The 16491-nt window shown below is 36.9% G+C and overlaps 1 protein-coding gene across 1 annotated transcript in view; it reads right to left on the bottom strand.

The window, feature by feature from the left end:
• The window catches only part of slc35f3b (solute carrier family 35 member F3b), a 45597-nt gene that overhangs the window by 25068 nt on the left and 4038 nt on the right, over positions 1-16491 (bottom strand). Inside the window, exons 3-4 of the mRNA XM_057341849.1 lie at positions 16024-16131; positions 14450-14664 (exon numbers count right to left, since the gene is read on the bottom strand). Coding sequence (XP_057197832.1) covers positions 14450-14664; positions 16024-16131 — 323 coding nt within the window. The remainder of the gene's footprint in view (positions 1-14449; positions 14665-16023; positions 16132-16491) is intronic.

Below are 16491 nucleotides of genomic sequence, written 5' to 3' on the forward strand. Positions count from 1 at the left end.
TTCTGTACACACAATGCTTCTTATTTCATGTTTTGGCATATTCTTTTCTTTTTATGTTCCTATAGTTCCTCTTCCACACCCTGTGGGACCTACCCATCTGGCTCATTTCAGACTCCCGCGCCCCAGTTCTGCCGGGAACCATTACTGCCCAGTCCATTAGGAGCTATCTGTGTCCTGCTGGTTCCTTCGGATTGCGGTTTTCTCCCGAGCGCTATTATTATAACACACAGTGGGAAATGTACGGGTATGATCAATCAACTAAATCCACTTATCATGGTCTTTAGTGCATAGCCCCGTCCGTCTGTAACAATAACGTTGACGTAACAATTCACACCAGCTTTCCTCCCTCAACCAACTCCACCTCGCTCCTTATATTTTGGAGAAGGATGCCGAAGTCCTTACATTTTGGAAAAGGATGCCGTTGGTTTAGCTTTTGAATTTGACATGCATGACGTTTTTACTCAGGCCAATTTAAGATTTAAATGTACAGTACAACCTTTGTCTTCCAGCAAACAAAAGATCTTTAACCACTGCACCATCAAACAAAAACAAAAAAATTTAAAACAAAAAAGACCCTTTCACAAAACAGCTTTCACAAAAGACAACCTTCAGAGCGCAACTATATGGAGTAACATGGTGTATAGAACCACAGTCCAAGATGAGTCCAAACGCTATTGTCACTCTAAATATTTTAAAGTACTGTATAATTATTAGAGTAACTAACAATATTTAATATTGCTGCTATATCCTTCTGAAACCTTGTATCTGCATATTTCGAGATTGTTTTGCCCTAAATCATTATTATTAGTCACTCTTTATGTTTGTCACTGGGTTTTGCAAATATCTAACTAATAAAAATCATTACAAAGTGCTTGTCAACTCTGACGACAGTGTTATGTTATCATAAAAAAGTTAAATGTTTTTTCCATTTCCTGAAAAACTTTGGACATACAACATTTCAGAAGGACAACAACGATATATAATATTTAACTACAATAAATATTTTACTTTTATTTTAGAAAAACTTGCATCAAGGAAAGTGCAGTTTCATTTAAAATAAATAAATAAATAAATCAAGTGCCTTTTACCTCATGGAGACTTTAGCCCAGTCCTTCCTTCACAGTATTACAGATGAACATGAACAGAATAGTTGAGACATCACTTCTAATATAATAATGGTTTTAAAGTTTGCAGCTCATCAGCATTCTGAATTCAGCATTGCAAATATTACCAGGGGAACGTGCTTATACTCAGGAGTTTCATACGGTAACATCCAGCCTGGTCCTTTGATCTCTCTTTCTGCATTCTGATTGTATTTTACCGTTCAGACAGAAGGCTTTCAACAACCATCAAGCCGGGTTCTGATCAGGCGTACATGACTGTGTATCCCTCATCGCTGCAGCTGGTGCCTCTGGCTCGATTTCAAAAGAGCGGAGCAGGTGTGCTCATACCTTCACTTGAAAGGTAAAAAGCAGAAAATCAGAAAGATGTGCTACAATCCAACATTAAATGCTGAATGGCAAGCTCCATTTGACTCTACATTCAGCTACACTGGTTTAACTTCAACTGGCTTTACTTTAGGACCCAGATTTTACATAAGGAATAGTTTACCAAAATTCTTTCATCATTTATCCACCCTCATGTCATTCCAAACCTGTATGACTTTCTTTCTTACTAAGATATTTTGAAGAATGTTGGTAACCAAACAATACTGGCCCCCATTGACTTTCACTGTATGAACACAAAACCACTGAGACATTTCTCAAAATATCTTCTTTTATGTGTTTTTTTGTGTGAACTATCCCTTTAAAGGGAATCTGGTATGAACACATTCAATTCTGAATGATGCTTCTCATAAACCATGGAGCTCTCTCTCTCTGCACGACTAAACAAAACTTGCTATATTAACTGTTGTAAATTTTGACTTTTGCCATGAAATATGGTTCATATTATAGCGTAATCTGGACAAAAAATACCCTTTCAGATATTAATCGACTGTCATGAATCACAACTATAACAATAACAACTCAACCAAGCATCTTGTTTACCTGCCATGCATTTTAATGAATTCAAATTTCTTTTTTTAAACAAAAACACTCCATTGAGTCAGCATTCACATTTTGTCACATTTCTGGCTCATTAAATGTCATTTCTCTATTCGATTGTGCTGATTCTGTAAGCCATGACTCGCATACATGCCAACCCTCCAGAAACACTTCTGACCTTTCCAATGTCGAGCAGCTGGAGAGATCTAAAAGGCGAACGGCTCAACTCTCCATTCTGTTTTTTTAAATGCCACAACATACAGTATTTGCAGTTAAAACCTATATTGGCATATGGATAGGAGGTGATAGGACTGCAAAAAGGGTTCATTTGTAGTTTAAGATGATGGAGGGGCACGACAATAATGCAGAATCCGGGTGGGCACGCTGCCTGAGGGGGCTATGGAGAGGGGTGGTTTGTTTCTATCTATTCTTGCAACCTCCCCCATTGGCTGTCGTGTTGGATATGTCACCCGCGTTGCTCTAATTGCCTGAGTGTCCTGTGTGCATGGAGGCATAGTGAGTATTACACGCATTAGGATCGCACTGACTTTACATAGACTGGCGTGGTGGTCTGAGCCCATTGACATGCCCTGGCAAGCTGGCTTTTGGTTTGTGTTTTACAGTGCTGCTAATTTCTTCTGTTAATAACTTTTTCCCTCACGCCGCCTGCTTGACAAACACTTAAAAATGCATCTTCATAGTGCAATATTACCACTACAATACAATCTGATGCACAAAATTACCCCAGTGCAATACGCGATATCAACCATTTTAAAATCTGTACTGTAGATACCGTCACATTTTCCCTTTTAAGACATTGCACTTATTATATCAGTACGGACATTATTGTCTTTCCTTACACAAATACAATATATTCTCCTGTAGATGGTTTCAACAGCAACAACATAAACAAACGTTATGGGCCCAAACTTACAGTAACTTACGAAAGACTTCCGCAAAGAATCAATTACTAGAGAGTAGATTATTTTATTGCAGTGAATGTAAACTAAAATATGAATATACAATAAATTGTTATATTACTAGACCGATAAACAAACACAGACTGAACACCAGACTCATAAACAAACACACCACAAGCCATGCATTGTGCGTCTGATGAAACCGTCAATACTAAATAATTTAACATATATTTGCAAATAAATTGAATAATACATTGTTAATATATTACAACAATATATTGAATAATACACAGAATTGTTGCTTTTCATATATTAAAAAACATAAGCACTTGGTTTCAATAAATTTTGTTTTCTTCTCACCTGTAAAGCTGATTTGAAACAATACACATTGTAAAAAGAGCTATATAAATAAAAATGAATTGAATATGGAAATATATTATTAAAAAATGTACTACATTATATTCCCATATATTTTTGTGTCATAGGGGTTGTATATTTCTATTCTGTATATATTTAATTCATAAAAATTATATTATGTAGTTTGTTGTCATTTCTGTATATATTTAATTCATAAAAATTATATTATGCAGTATGTTGTTTGATTTTTGTGCTCTAGAAGCTTTGGTCAAGACAAATTCCCTGCATGCATACAGTAAATTATTGGCAAAAAAGATCATTCTGATTCTCGACAATGATTAATCTGCCCCAAGCATGTTGTGCTCGCTCTACAGTTTTTAGTCCCTGAAGAGGACCAAATAAAATATTTACAAGGGCAATTCAGTAAACGTAACAACAAAAGCTCTCCTATAGGCAGGGTTGTATACTGTGAATGAAACGGCCAACAAGAAATAAAAAAAGAGTCTGTGTACTCTTAAAAATAAAGGTGCCAAGCAGAACTTCTGGTTCCCCCGAAACCCCTTTGAGCCAAAGATTTCTTTCTCACATTTTTATAGTTTGTAGAATCTTTTTCCACTACAAAAACCTTTTGTGCAATAATGTTTCTGTGAACATTCTTAATGGAAGTATATAGCATGCCTTTGAGAAACCTTTGTTTTTATGAGTGTAATGTAAAATCTAATGATCACTTGTGAAGTGAAACCTTTACTTGCACGATTTCATCCGCAATGTATTTGGTAGGAAATATGCGATATATTTTCATGATCATGATCTTTCCTTAATATCCTAATGATTTTTCACATAAAAGAAAAAATGTGTTGTTTGCTATTGCTACAAATGTACCCGTACCGTGTACCTGCGGTGCAGATGCAAGATGTGTGAAACAGGCATGAGGAGACCTGCAAAATAAAATTAGCACCTTGTGACATCAGATGCAATTTCCGGACTAAACAGCTGTGATTTGAATAAGCTTCAGATTCTGTTGTTGCGAACCTGTCGCTTGGCCAGACCTGACGAAAAACATTTTAAAATAGCTGGCTGCACGCTGCTGACGCATGTAAGCCCTAATGGTAATAATTTTACATTTACGTGTTTGAAAGGTGCTTTTATCTCAAGAGACTTTTAGGCATCTACATGATATGAGTCCACATGGGAACCAAACCCATCACCTCTGTGCTCTACCAGCTGAGCTAAACGAAAGCTTCAGATGTAGCAAACTGGTGTCCCACATGTACAATGAGAGAGAGATTAAAAAAAAAAAAAAGATGCTGATCGTAAAAACGTACAGGTATCCATTTAAAGTTCATTCAGCATCCACAGCCACTCAGAAATGATTGAGCCGCCTGCACATTTACTCTCTGGCCTTTGGATTTCCATCTTTTTGAACAGAAAGAAAAGCTCCATAATCACTTCAATACCAATTCTAAAGCGTTTCTCTGCTTCAGCAGCATTTGTTCATATTTCATGCAAAATGTTTCCTTCCAAAATACTCGGTTCAAGCAAAAGGTCCCACTTTCCAGGACTCTTAACCGACAGTAATGCTTGTGAATTTCAATTTTGTGATAATTTTCTTAGTACTTCAGAGCAAGGCATTTGAATAATTATGGTAATTTTCAGATCATTTTACAAACGACGCTCAGCAAACACAGCATGCAGCTTTTTGTTTGGCTGAACTGGTCCTTTAGGGTGAGCGATTGTTAAAACTTGCGGTAAAGTAATTCATTTGATCGAGTGTCACAGCAACCTCTCGATCAATGACACCATATAAACTGCCATTCTGAAAGTAGAGAAAGATATTACAGCGCACTGCATTTCTCTGTCACCCCGGGCTGACTAGAACATCAAGTCTTGCCTGATATGGAAAGAGACGGCAGTATAGAAGGCGGTGCAAAAATAGAATACCTCTTTCTCGACATTACTTTCAAATCACCTTCCAGATTCCCTCCCGCTTTATTTTGAATCGAGACGTTTAGTTCCATAGGTTCAGTTTTTCTTGCACTTAACTGACCTTTCTGTCCTGTGATTCTCTCCTGGTAACCATCAAACTCTGCAGGAGGGTTTGGTTTACACCCACAGAGTGTGAATGTGTTAGATTAGACTTTGATGATAAACGGAAATGATTCTCTGAAAAAGCTGGTTGGCCACTGAGTATTTTGGTGAGTATTTGTCTATATTTAATACACTGCCTTTATAAGACGTCAGTCACGTGTGAACAAACGAAATAGTGTTTCATTACCGTCTTAGTGGTCGAACTTATTAAAGTCAGCCATATACAATCTCTAAAAGTGAAATAGTGTCCCGTTCTTACAAATGCCTAAACATGCACATGAATTACATTAAAAAAATGTTTTATATGACCTTGATTTTTATCACAGTTTTCATGATTTGAAATGAAAATTTGGAGTGGTTTCTTTATTATATTCAGTGGGTGTATTTTCACATGGAAGAATATTTTTGAGTTTTGAGAATTACACTGCGTTAAATGTGTTAAATGCTATGACCCCTTTTAAGCACTGAAAGGCCCATCGCAGCATCCACATCTAAACTTCAAAATCAAGCTTTACAGTGTTTCATTGATGTAGCCCAGATGACACTGACCTCCATCTAACCCCGAGCTTCTAAAAGAAAAATATCAATCAATATGCAAATGCCTAACCTTCTTTTCCAGGGACAAAACAAAAATATCTTCAAAATCAAACTAAAACAGAGTATTTTCTTTCTTTTCATCCTTATGTTTTCTCAAATACTATACAGGTGTCGGTTTAAGATTAATCTCAGGTGACACACACCAAACACTCATGGATTCTGACCGTAGTAGCACAAGCAACAGCTCCTCTCCTCCTAAACCCCGTGCAGCTGTTGAGAGAGATAAACCAAGTGATTGATAGACAAACAGTGTGAGAGAGAGAGGGACGAAGGAGAGAGAGTCTGTTTCATTGGGGATCAGTCTGACCTTGTTTGGAGCAGACCTGTAACTTTTGGATGGCCAATCAATAGCAAACACTATTGCACCAGCATGAATCCAGAGAGAGAGAGAGACATTGAAAACTAACAAATCAATCCCTGAGCCACATCGACAGAATCACCAAGTGAAACAAACAAGGTTGTTGTGAAATGATAGCAACACAAAGTCAACAGTCTGAATTTAAGATCCTGCATTACTGTGTTTGATTCATCAATACCAAAAACAAAAAAACATGAATGCTTGCCCAAAAGATTATAACAAAATGTAACAACTCACCAATCCTTCAATTCCCTTATGATTTCTCAAATGTTCCCCTCCTTTTACCACTGTTGCGCTGTATTTTATATATACTTTTGTACTACTATGGTAGTCAATGGTGGCCAAGAACTGTTTGGTTACAAGTAGTCTTCCAAATATCTTTCTATGTGTTCATCACAACAAATTTATACAGATTTGGAACAACACGAGGGTGAGTAAATGAGGACAAATTGTTCATTTTTGTGTGAACTGTTCCTTTAAGCAACTTGAAAAGAGGCTGTTACTGAAGGATGGAGGAGCGCAATCTGTTTTGGACTGACAGCAGGTTTACGATGAGTAAGCTTTTATGTGTGAATGTGTGAAGTTTACATGTACATCTTAAAACAGCCCATTATACAAAATTGTGAAAAAATGCATTATGACATTTGAAAGTGGACAAAAAAGAATCAAATGACAAAAATGGCACAATATAAATAAATAAAATGCTATGCTCTGTTGTTTCCAATGATATTTTCTGCAAGTTCTTATGACTATTCTTTCTCACATTATGATGCGTGTTGTAACATGTAGCCTGCTAAGCTTATTTTACAGCATGCTTAAAATGAGAGGATTCCTTTTTTAGGCAAAGACAATCAAAAGTCCTGTTTTGATATCAAGTTCAAGTTCTTGTCACATAAGTCTATAATTGTTTGGTAGGCGTTTTGGTCTGGAGACTCTAATATCATATTTTTTGCATCATAAGAGCGGCCCATAACCTCAGCCAGCTCTATTTTAAAACAACTTCATAAAATGCAGACAAACTCGCAAGTGATAAATATTAAATCAATGTCTAAAACCAGCATGTGTGTCAATGCACTGGCATCTTACATGGTACAAGAGCACAATCCTGTTCATTGTCATGTTTTTGCCTTTAGACAGATTTGTTCGATTATATTACTCTATTTTTAAGTAAAAAAAACTCTGGCAAATCATGCCCCAAGATATTGAAGTCATGTGATTCTCTTTTCCCAGTCTATCCCCTCCAGACCTCAGTATATAATTCACGACTGTACAAGTTTATCTTATCCGAGGCAATTTTCTGTTGCTTCGTTTTTAGCTATATACCATTTTACATCATAAGAAATACAGCCAAGAGATAAAACAGGGCTAAACTTAATTCTTAATGATTACAAATTATTAAACAATGTAATATAAAACATTAAATTTACAGGTATGCCTTTGGCAGACGCTTTGATCAAAAGTAACTTACTGTACTTTCAAAACGCACATTTAATGAGTTTGTCAGTTTCCATGTTAAGATACTATACACGACCTTCCATCCAAACATCCAAACAACAACAGAATCCGTCTGGCATAAGGCATTGTGTAGTAAGTTGAAATATAGGCAATATGCACATTAATTTAAAACCAAGATCAAATCTTACATAAAAGCATAGTATTTTCAGAAGAAAACCGATTATTGTTGACCTTCAAAATGATTCAGAATGTAGTCAGACGACACGCTAGTGAGAAACATCTTCCTACACAACAACTGGTTTTAGGTTATGAACTCATATGTGGCCCAGACCTCAATACTAAATTATGCATTATGAATGCATTATGATTTTGACTATTAAACAAGATTTGTACAAAAATAAATAAATTATACACCAAAGTCTCATTTCAATGTTACTGGATATTAGTACTAAACTGTACTCGCAAATCCATTCTAGCCCGTCATCTTCATTTTGCTAATAAAACATTTAATGGAGTTTTGCACGTACGCTTGTTAGTTAGTATTGAGTGGATGTGTTTTATCCAGAGTGACTCAGTACACTAATTGCAGGACCCATTTTCCCTGGTGTGCCCGTTACACCCCCTTGTTTAAGTACACACTGCTATAGAATAGACTGTGATTAGCACTCCCGTTCTCCCACGGTCTAATGCCACTCCATCAATACCAGACCCAATGACAGAAACCCAAAACGTGTTATCTGCAGAACAGTGATTGGATGCAGTTATAAGCCGGCAGGCTTGTGGTGCTGTCTATAACGAAGAGAACTGTTTCATGTGATGTATGAATTTATGAATATATAAATGTAACTACACACAGCAAAGGAGTTTGTGGGTAAATGAAAAAAGCCCATTGCCAATCTCTATGACATTCTGGTGCCAAGATATAACCTGGGTCTCTACTACAAAGTAAGTGGGATGCATGTACTGTAAGTCTATCTATGCATGCTGTAAAAGGGTGGCATTAAATTGGATGCTGTGATTGTATTATCGACCAGCCAACACCACACGTCTCAACAAATAACCTCTTTCCCTACATCAGTCTCTTTCTTTAGTTACAAACAACTGGTTTTAGGCAACACAACCACTAATGCTGTCAAAGAACCCCAACACTCTTATCAGCCCTAATGAAATAACATGCATCTATCCAAACACGTCTCCTGTAAGACTGTATTCAGCTGTCTGGCTGTAGAGTCATGCATCTCGAATCACACAGACTAGACTGGAGTTTGTGGATATTTTTGGACATAATCACCAACTAAAGACATTACAGACACACAATGGAGGTTACTTCAAATTGTCCTCATTTTCTCAAAATCTCTTAGTCACAAAGAGAGTTCAGCAGAAGACTGAATTTCAAAGACTCCCGTGTGCAGCATAGGGGGATGCAAAGTGGCAGATGCATGTTGCAAATAATTCAGTATTCTCATTTTACGCAAGCCTTACAGAGACAAATATACATTCTCTTCCTCTGAGATACGTGTTGAGGTTAATGAAAGTGTTCAGAGACTTACAGATCACTGACTGCACAACTCGGGTTGAAAATCTTCTAATAAATCACTTTGACACTCCGCTACCCAACCAGACTAACTCACTGCCTTTTAAAGAGACACAACAACGTCATCCTACAAAAACCCTTCTGATTCAATTGAAAAGTATAGGCACAGTAGATCAGAAAGTAATATTTAGCCTCTCTGATTTGCATATTTGTGAGGAGAGCTTCGCACGTGTTTACATATTACTGCAGAGAAAAGCGTGAAAAACTGGTTGGATGTAAATGACCTTTTCGTACAATGTAAGTCACAATCTCTTGGGTTTCACACGTAACAAATCTCATCTCAGACATGCATCGAAACACACTTCCTCTATTCCATCTGACTGATGCACTTGCGGTTCAGTCACGGACTGTTTGGTCTTTCTGGATCTCTGTTGGTTGTCTTGTGTTGCTTTGCTGATTGATAAAAGTGCTATTTGTTAGACCTTATTCGGAGCCAACACAACTCACAAACACTCTGGAAAAAAGAGATGCATTTGGTCATGTGGACTTTTAGAAAATAAAATACCTGCCTTGGTATAAAAGTTGACTCACAACCTTTAAATAACAATGGTTGTGATGGAAAATGATGGAGGACAGTCACAATTTAAGGAAACCATTTTCACTTAGAAATTAAGTTAAGGTAGCATAAAAACGTTTCTGGTGGATTTTCAAATTTTAAGATCTAGTCTAGTCTGGATCTGGGACAATGTTAAAACAATAAAATATGCATAAAATGCATCTTTAAAAAGGCGCAAAAACAACCCTGTATTCATTTTGACAAGGACCTTTTAACAGGAATCAAGTCTGTATTCACTTTTCTGTGACATAAAGCCAGATATGTCTCTATAGTCGACGAAGACCATTAAGGAACAATATACTGTATGTCCTTGCTTGCCTCCACGGTTCTTTGCCCCTAGAGCAACGCGTGGCCAATTTTATTCTTAGTCCCTGAAATCCTGTTTGATTGAAGGGTGAGAGTGACAGATATGACACATGCTGGTAAAGGATATCACATACAAGTAAAAGTGTTAATGTGTCACGATACAGTCTGTGTTTTGCCCTTTGAATTGTGGACTTTTAGTTTGTATGCCTTAGTTCCTGTTTCCTGTCTAGTGTTGTAGTTATTTTATTCATTGGTTTTGTATCATGATCTGTTTGAGGTGTGTCTTGTTAGCCCTCTCGTTACCCTGTGTATTTAAACCCTTAGGTTTCCTTTGTTTGATGTCTGTCCTTGTTGGAGATTTGGTCTTGTGTTTCTTGCTTTCGGATGGTTTTCGTGTTTTTCGGCTCTTATGGTATTTTGTTACTTTGTTTATATTCATTAAAGACCTTACTGCATTTGGATCCGCTTCCTGTCTGGATTACTCAGTGTGACAAAATGATACTGTCATATTATCATGCACAATGCAGTGCCTTATTAAAGCCCAAACTTAAAACGTCTGCTCTGGTACATAAGAATTAATGACTAAATAAACAGTAAAAAAGTGAACAAATAGGAAATAAGTAAAGCGTTCTACAAATACAATGAAAAACTAGACTGACTTTTGTTTTAACAAAACTCTGCCCTCACATCTATAGTATGCTGGCTTGTCCTAGATGTATGTTTCTTCTTTTAGCGCAAGTCTAAGATATTTGATGCTTAGAAAAAAATATCCTCATCACTTTTAATAAGCCACTTGATGTGAGATTTCATTTATGACCATAGCACAAACAAATAAGAATGTTAAGACAAAGTTAAGAATTAAAAAGATCGTATAAACAACATTAGTGAAGTCACCTGCCTTAAAGGAACAGTTCTCCCAAAAATAAAAATTCTGTCAGGATATTTGGAAGAATGCTTGTAACCAAACAGTTCTTGGCCACCGTTGACTACCATAGTAGGAAAATTTGCCTTCTAAATGTCTTTGTCCTGTTGAGGACAAAAGAAGATATTTTGAAGAATGTAGGAAAGCAAAGAGTTCTGGGGCACTGTTTGACTACCATTGGCATTTTTCCTTCTATGGTAGTCAATGGTGGCCAAGAACTGTTTGTTTACAAGCATTTTTCCAAACAGACATCAGAACAAAGAAATTTATTTTTGGGTAAACTGTCCCTTTAACAAGCACCACTATAAGCACTAAAATTGATTTAACTCACTGATTTTTTTTTGCACATAAATAAATTAAATAAATGTTTCAATACAAGTAAAACGTCATTCAAAGTGTTGACAAAGTGATGAAACCAAACAAACCACAGTCATTATTAACACTGCAACACACAACCAGTCACACATCAGCCAATGTTTACAGAAACTGATGATGTACAAGTGCTGAGAGTAAACAGACACATTCCACTGTTCTGTATGCTTGAGAAGTGTTTATAGTTCGTAGGCAAGACAAGAGTGAAAGAAATCCGGACAAGACCATTATTATTTGTATATTAGTAATGCTAAGCAACACACACTCACAGTATGACCCCAGAGTAAAGCATCATTTATTCACACACATTTGTGACAACTTTCCAATTTGACAACTAGCTCCAGCCTCTGTACAGACATTAAAGCATCTGTTTCTGTGTTTCCTTACATACAGAAGCTTAATATCCCTTTCTTTAACTATACAGTCTCTAGACAAGCCTCTAATCTGTTTAACGTCAATTCACTTCCACTTAAATCAAGAGACTCATTTTATGCCTTCCTGGGCAGTAAATACACAACACAGGACCAAATGAAGATTACACAAGAAAATGGGCACTTTAAATTCAGCATATACTGTAAATGTGTCCTTGTGCCACTTGATAAACTTAGATTTTTTTGGCAGAGAATTGTATGCAAAATTACTTAAACTCCCCCTTTAAAATAAGCTAAGCTTCAGTCTTTTGCCTAATGGTACAGATAGTCACAATTTTACAAGGATGTAGAATGAGAGATGTATTAATTGTAGACCGTTGAGCAGCATCTGTAGGAGGATGTCAATATTTCTATTATTACATAATATAGTTGTAGTTAAATACAAACATGACTCAATAATACACATTGCAGTGTTTTTCTGACAAGCACGTTTCACATCGTGGCCAGAAAAGGTCAGGATGCTGGTGCTTTTTATGAGGACCAAAATACAAGCTCACCAGGCATAACCATGTCTGTTTCTAAACACAGTGGGTCCCTGCACATTCATAAAGTTCTTGTGTCCAGAGGGAACGGTTAGACTAAAGGATATAAACAGAAATGGTGGGGTGGGGAGGGATGGTTACATCCGTGATACCACAGCAGCAGGGCTGCCTCGGCCAGTCTAATGCTCACTTTGTTGCCCTGCCCAGAAAAGAATCACGGTTTTTAAGCAAAGGCGAAAAAACAAGAAATATCACTGCACCTCTATCACATCGGAGACTTATTGGTAAATTTATCGGGACCAAGTCAGTCGAAACCAGGGGAAAATCCTAAACATGTCTTAAAACCCCTTAACTGTCGGAGCCCTTTTTGAGCCTACACGTGAAAACGCACTGTTGGAACTAAAATGGCTGTAACTCATGAATTATTTGGAATACAGACCTAAGGCTGGTCTTGTTTGAAAGAAGAGAAATAGAAGATTATTTCTAAGAAAAAAAATCACACACACAAATTTTTTTTTTAAAGGTGCCTTGTTATGTTTATTGTAATAAATAAAAAAAAGGTTTATGTTTTTCTTTTATAAAAAAAAACATAAAAATAATTATGGATCAGCTCCAAAATTTCATAAGTCAAATTCCCAAGGGTCACCAAGTGTTGAATCAAGTTTGGTCATGATACACCAAATTTTGAGGTGTCTGTGAGTTTTTTTATCCGCTCTACCACCAAAATCCACTAGGGGGCCCATAGGCTTCCATTGGTTTTACGCTTGATCTGAAATTTGACCACAACAGACATTGAGATGCTTTTTATTATTTATTTTTTTACTTTCCAATTAACAGACAATGAAAAAACACAAAAGCACAGAAACAATATAAAAACAATACATTTGTATGAAACTATACTTTTGATGCACACTAATTTATGAATAAATTATCATTTATGTATCAATTTATCTTCCTAAATAGATTATTCTTCTAAACACTGATCAAATGTGTATTCTAGAGTCTTAGGCCTTTCCAACGATACAATGTTTGTCATCATAAGATAAGATTTACATGCAAAGTATTGAAGTAAATGTAGGTGTTCCGCAGGATGTATATATTTTTGATACACATTCTTATCATTTATGAATCAATTACACTTCCTACATACTTTATTTTATAAAACAATGATCAAACTTGTATTTTAGAGTCTCAGACCTTTCCAACGATATATAGTTTGTCATGATTAGATCAGAATTTTCACAAAGATAACTTAGATGTCCCGCTGGCGGGTCTGTGGCATGTAAAAGGTCATGAAAAAATTGAAGCACACTCTTTATAAAAAAGAAACAATTACTCTTCCTACATAAATTATTTGAAAAAACACCAAAGAAATCTGTATTCTAGAGTCTTAGACCTTTCCAATGATATATAGTTTGTCATGATTCAATAAGAAATTACATACACAATATTGAAGCAAACGCAGATATCCCGTATACGGGAGAGTGACAGTTAAGGGGTTTTAATATGCATGTTTTCCAACTAGCAAAATAAGAATAAATGGAACACTTTTGTTTAGGTCTTCCATCTGCTAATTTTTTTCCCTGCTGAGAAAAGACACTATAGTATCCTCACATCTGTCTCATCTAAGGTTTCACAGGAGACATCAACAATGTATTCAACTTTGCCTGGATGTGCCAAGATAACAAAAGATTTCACTATGAGTGCAATCATTTCTCACCAAGACATCCAAGACCAAATCTTCTGGACCATGCTATCCAAACTCATTTTAAACTTTCTATAATATGCTTTATGTATATCAACAATCATCTCACAAACCTATCATAAAAGCTATCGGCTACTTAAAGAAGACAAACACTCCATCACGAGCTTTGAAAAAGCAACTTCAAAACCATAGATTATTCCTCTGGGATACCCACAAAACTGTTCAGCAAAATAAACACATCTGCTAAAAGAAATTGCTTACTCTTATAAACTGCATTCCACGGCTGGTAACCATAATAGCCTGTAATTCTCAAGATCCTCTCCTCGATGGACGCGCTGTTGATGTCCTCTACTGACCGAGATGACTTCAGGTCCTCTTTAATCGATTCATCCACCACCAGGTACTTAAGCTGGCGTAATTGGGGGCTGATGTCGGACAGCCGTCTGGGGCTCACATCGGGGGATTTGCGCATCCCGCTGGGAACAAGAACGCAAAGTTAGAAACGCGCTGTCTTGGAGTGCTTGGCACAGAGGCGAGGTGTGCCAGTCGGAGCGCGGCGCGCAAACAAGCCTTCTCATTACAAGGGGATTCGGTAAGTCTACATCAGTGGGCAGAAAGATCAATTAGAATTACTTAAACGCTAGCATTCACACAAACACTCGGCTTAAAAGGCTTTTCCAGCGCTCAGCCCCCGGTGTGGCTTGTGCGTGTTAGCGCGCGATCTTCACCCTCCACTGGCGTCACGCCAAAGCGGCTGAGATGATAACCAGACATGACAGCTGGACGGGTACAGTAACAGTGTAATACACTACTGGTACAGTAAACCACGATTCAATTTGAGCGAAGTGTAGTCCAAATCTGTCAAATTCATCAATTCGTTAAATCTGACTCAATGAAGACAGCCCTGCTAAAGACAACTTTAATGGTTACAAATACCATTACGAACCATTAGATGTTTACCATTAAACAGTCACATTATTTATTTTATGTGGTTATATTTGGGTCCCATACGATTTAATGATGTTCTTCCATCTGTCAGATAACATTCCACCAATAGAACCCACTATAGTTGCTACTCAAACCAATAAAAATGGTTTGTATAATAGGCATAAACCTTAAATCCATTAGGATTTAAACAGTGAGATCTGGCGTTCTCATCAATCTACATCAAAAGCACGTCGCGTCATGAAGCTGGCATCTACAATCTTAATTATTGAGACAGACAAGAAATTACATCTACTAATGCAAAAAACTATCAAGGTTTGCGTGCATTCGACAAATTATTCAAAGTCGTTTTTATTCTGCAGTCTATGGCCACATGGAGGTTTTAACTATTCAGTTTTACGCAGCAACTGATTCGGAAAAAACACGGTCCTCCTACAACACCCTATAAAACATTCAGTCTTCATTTAGTCTACACGTATAAAAGGCTATTTAATTATCTCCATATTCCTGCCATATACAGTTATTGTATGCAGAGTACATGAAACTGTTGACTTTAAAATGAATAAATAACCACAAATTATCCTCAAAATTATACGTATTATTTATATGCATTAAACATACCTAGAAGAATACCCACGTGACTGCACAGGATACCTAGAGACCTGTGCGTAATTTGCAATTACAATAATTGTTTACCAACGAATCTCCATAGGTTACCATCATATTATGCTGATCCTAATTTTTTTCTTTTGGAAGGCAAATCATTTTTACTACTAACATTTGTCACGACTACTGCCTTAACTACAAAGTGATGCTGAGTTGAAGCTGCACCCAATCACAAGACACATTCTGCTCATGCATAGGTTGTGTTATAGATTATGAGTTCTTACATGGGCATCAAGGAGGTCGGTGGTCCCAGGTAACACAGGCAATCCCTACGTGGGGGTCCGAGCCGGTCTCCATCTCCATACATGATCCCCATGAATGAGACAAGACCACTGTTCACAAGCACACAGAGACACGGACTGAACGGACCCACTCATCCACACTCACGCGCTCCAGCCGTGGCATATTACATTCTCGCCAGAATAGTAACGGCTGTCACACCTCCAGTAGTTTTCAGATGTACAGCGACATCTAACGGTAGATGCGTGTCAGTGCTGCGTGGAGATTGAAGGGAAATGCATTTGAACAACATACTATATTGTAAAGTGTTAGACACCCGTTTTTAATAAAATAAGGTGTCATTTGTCAAATTAATAAATGTTGATTAGTTCACATATAATTTAGTAAAACATGAATGAACAAAGAATAACTGTATTGGTATTAACTAGCAATGAGAACAATGATAAAAGCCA

This window comes from Triplophysa rosa, linkage group LG9 (genome assembly GCF_024868665.1).
Source record: "Triplophysa rosa linkage group LG9, Trosa_1v2, whole genome shotgun sequence".
Taxonomy (NCBI): domain Eukaryota; kingdom Metazoa; phylum Chordata; class Actinopteri; order Cypriniformes; family Nemacheilidae; genus Triplophysa; species Triplophysa rosa.